The sequence below is a fragment of the Salarias fasciatus genome, chromosome 19 (genome assembly GCF_902148845.1).
Source record: "Salarias fasciatus chromosome 19, fSalaFa1.1, whole genome shotgun sequence".
Classification (NCBI taxonomy): Eukaryota; Metazoa; Chordata; class Actinopteri; order Blenniiformes; family Blenniidae; genus Salarias; species Salarias fasciatus.
Window position 1 is genome coordinate 1,437,462 of NC_043763.1, and position 2,074 is coordinate 1,439,535.

At 56.9% G+C, this 2,074-nt stretch overlaps 1 protein-coding gene across 1 annotated transcript in view; it reads left to right on the forward strand.

Moving 5' to 3' along the window:
* The first annotated feature begins 1,174 nt into the window (after positions 1-1,174).
* LOC115406547 (gamma-aminobutyric acid receptor subunit rho-1-like) overlaps positions 1,175-2,074 on the forward strand; it is a 19,469-nt gene continuing 18,569 nt past the window's right edge. The window contains exon 1 of the mRNA XM_030116655.1: positions 1,175-1,537. Within this exon, the coding sequence (XP_029972515.1) occupies positions 1,422-1,537 (116 nt within the window). The 5' untranslated portion in view covers positions 1,175-1,421. The remainder of the gene's footprint in view (positions 1,538-2,074) is intronic.

Here is a 2,074-nt window from a genome sequence, read left to right on the forward strand (position 1 = left end):
ACTAACATACCTACTATAACACTCTGTCTCACTCCATGTGACACTCTCATGTCTCACTTTCTCACACAGTGTCACTCTGTCTCAATCTGTGTCACACTCTCACTGTCACACTCTCTCAATCTGTCTCACATGCTCACACTGTCTCACTCTGCCTCACACTGTGTCTCTCACACTGTCTCAGTCTTTCTCACACTGTCTCACTCTGCCTCACACTGTGTCTCTCACACTGTCTCAGTCTTTCTCACACGGTCACACTCACATGGTCTCACACCATGTTACTCTCACACTGTCTCATACAATCTCACTCTGTCTCACGCGCCTCACACCATGCCACCCTGTGTCACTCTCACACAGTCTCACTCTTGCCTCACACTGTGCCACTGTCACACTGCCTCACTCTTTCTCGCACTGTTTCACACTTACACCGTCTCACTCTCTCACACACTGGCTCACTCTTTCTCACAATGTCTCACTCTCAATCTGTCTCACCCTGTGTCACGCTCACACCGTCTCACTCTGTCCCCTGTGGCTCTGTGTCTCTGCAGGTTTTGTCCAGTCCAGTGTGTCGGACATACGTCGACGTGAGGGTCAGGGTTGAGGCTGGCTGTCCTGGAGGACGTGAGCAGCCTGGGTTTTAATTCACGCCCAGGAAGAGACATTTCCTCAGTGCAGCCACGTCGGACTGACAGCCTGATGTCCAGCGTCCCTGAGTGAAGCCTCTTTGTGAAAATGCTGCTCTCCTCTTTCCTGCTGAATCTGGAGACACGTCTGCTTCTCTAACCTTCTTCAGACGCTTTCCACAGTATTCCCAAACCTCTGAATCCCCCGAGAACAAACACCCATCCGGCAGCACCCGGCCCTGGGCGAGGAGCCGGGGTGAGGGGGTGAGAGGGGGTGAGGGGGTGAGGGGGGTGAGGAGGTAAGGGGGTAAGGAGGATGAGAGGGGTGAGGAGGGTGAGGAGTGTGAGGGAGGTGAGGGGGTGAGGGGGTGAGGGAGTGAGGAGGAGAGTCCTGTGTGCGGAGCAGAGCCAGCCTCAGAGCAGCAGCAGCATCAGACCGCTGACCTTACCAATGAGCAGCTGCTTCCTGAGCGCTGCTGTTTCTGGGCGGTGCAAAGTGGAGCAGAGCAGAGCGAGCGGAGAGAGCGGCGCAGCAGAGCACGGCGAGCGGCACATCCGCCGCTGCAGGGATCAAATCTGGACCATCTGACGCTCAAGGATTTATGGGTTTAGTCAAAATTGCTTTTCCCACTGTGGAGATTAAGCACCGTGGGATGTTGTGCCGTCAGGCCGCGGAGCAGCCAGTGTAGCTGCCGCCGCCGCCGCCGCCGCCGCTTCCTGCTGCCGTCGGCTCCGGCGCCGGAGACGGGGATGTGTGAGGGAGACTGACGGCAGAGGCTCGTCCTCTGGGGAATGTGAAGCATGCGGGTGGAGGCGCTCCTTCTCCTGCTCTGGGTCTGGCTGCTGGCCGCCGCCGCCGCCGCCGGGAGGATGGTCCAGCCCAGAGGTCACCAGCTGGAAACCTACAAGCAAACCAGGTGAGGGCTGCTGGGCTCAGGGGGACCCGGACCGGGAACTCTGCTTTGGAAAGTTGTTTCTCACTCAGGGCTGGGGCGTTGTAGTACTGGCTGTGTGTGTGTGTGTGTGTGTGTGTGTGTGTGTGTGTGTGTGTGTGTTTGACTGTGTTTCCTGAGCCACCTGTGCCCCCCCCCCTCCCCTCCCCTCCCCCTCTGAAACACACTTGTTCAGACAGCAGATTGGATAGCAGCGAGTGAGCCAGACCTAAATCCCCACATCTATTTCTGCAGCCTGTCCTCTCAGCCGCCGCCGCCTGCCGGCCCCTCGTCCTCAATGTCGTTTCCAGGTGATTATTTAGGCTAATTGCTGCCTGGTTAATGCGCCCGGAGTGGGAGCCGAACCGGCAGCCTCCGCTCCTGCATACCGCTGATTGAGCTGGCCTCGGCGTCGGAAGTGATTGGAATAGAAAGGATTTTCTGTTTGTTTTCCATCTGACACACTTATCCTGGGCAAAATGTCGTTTTCACAACACAGAAAAATCAAGGAAGGACAAACAT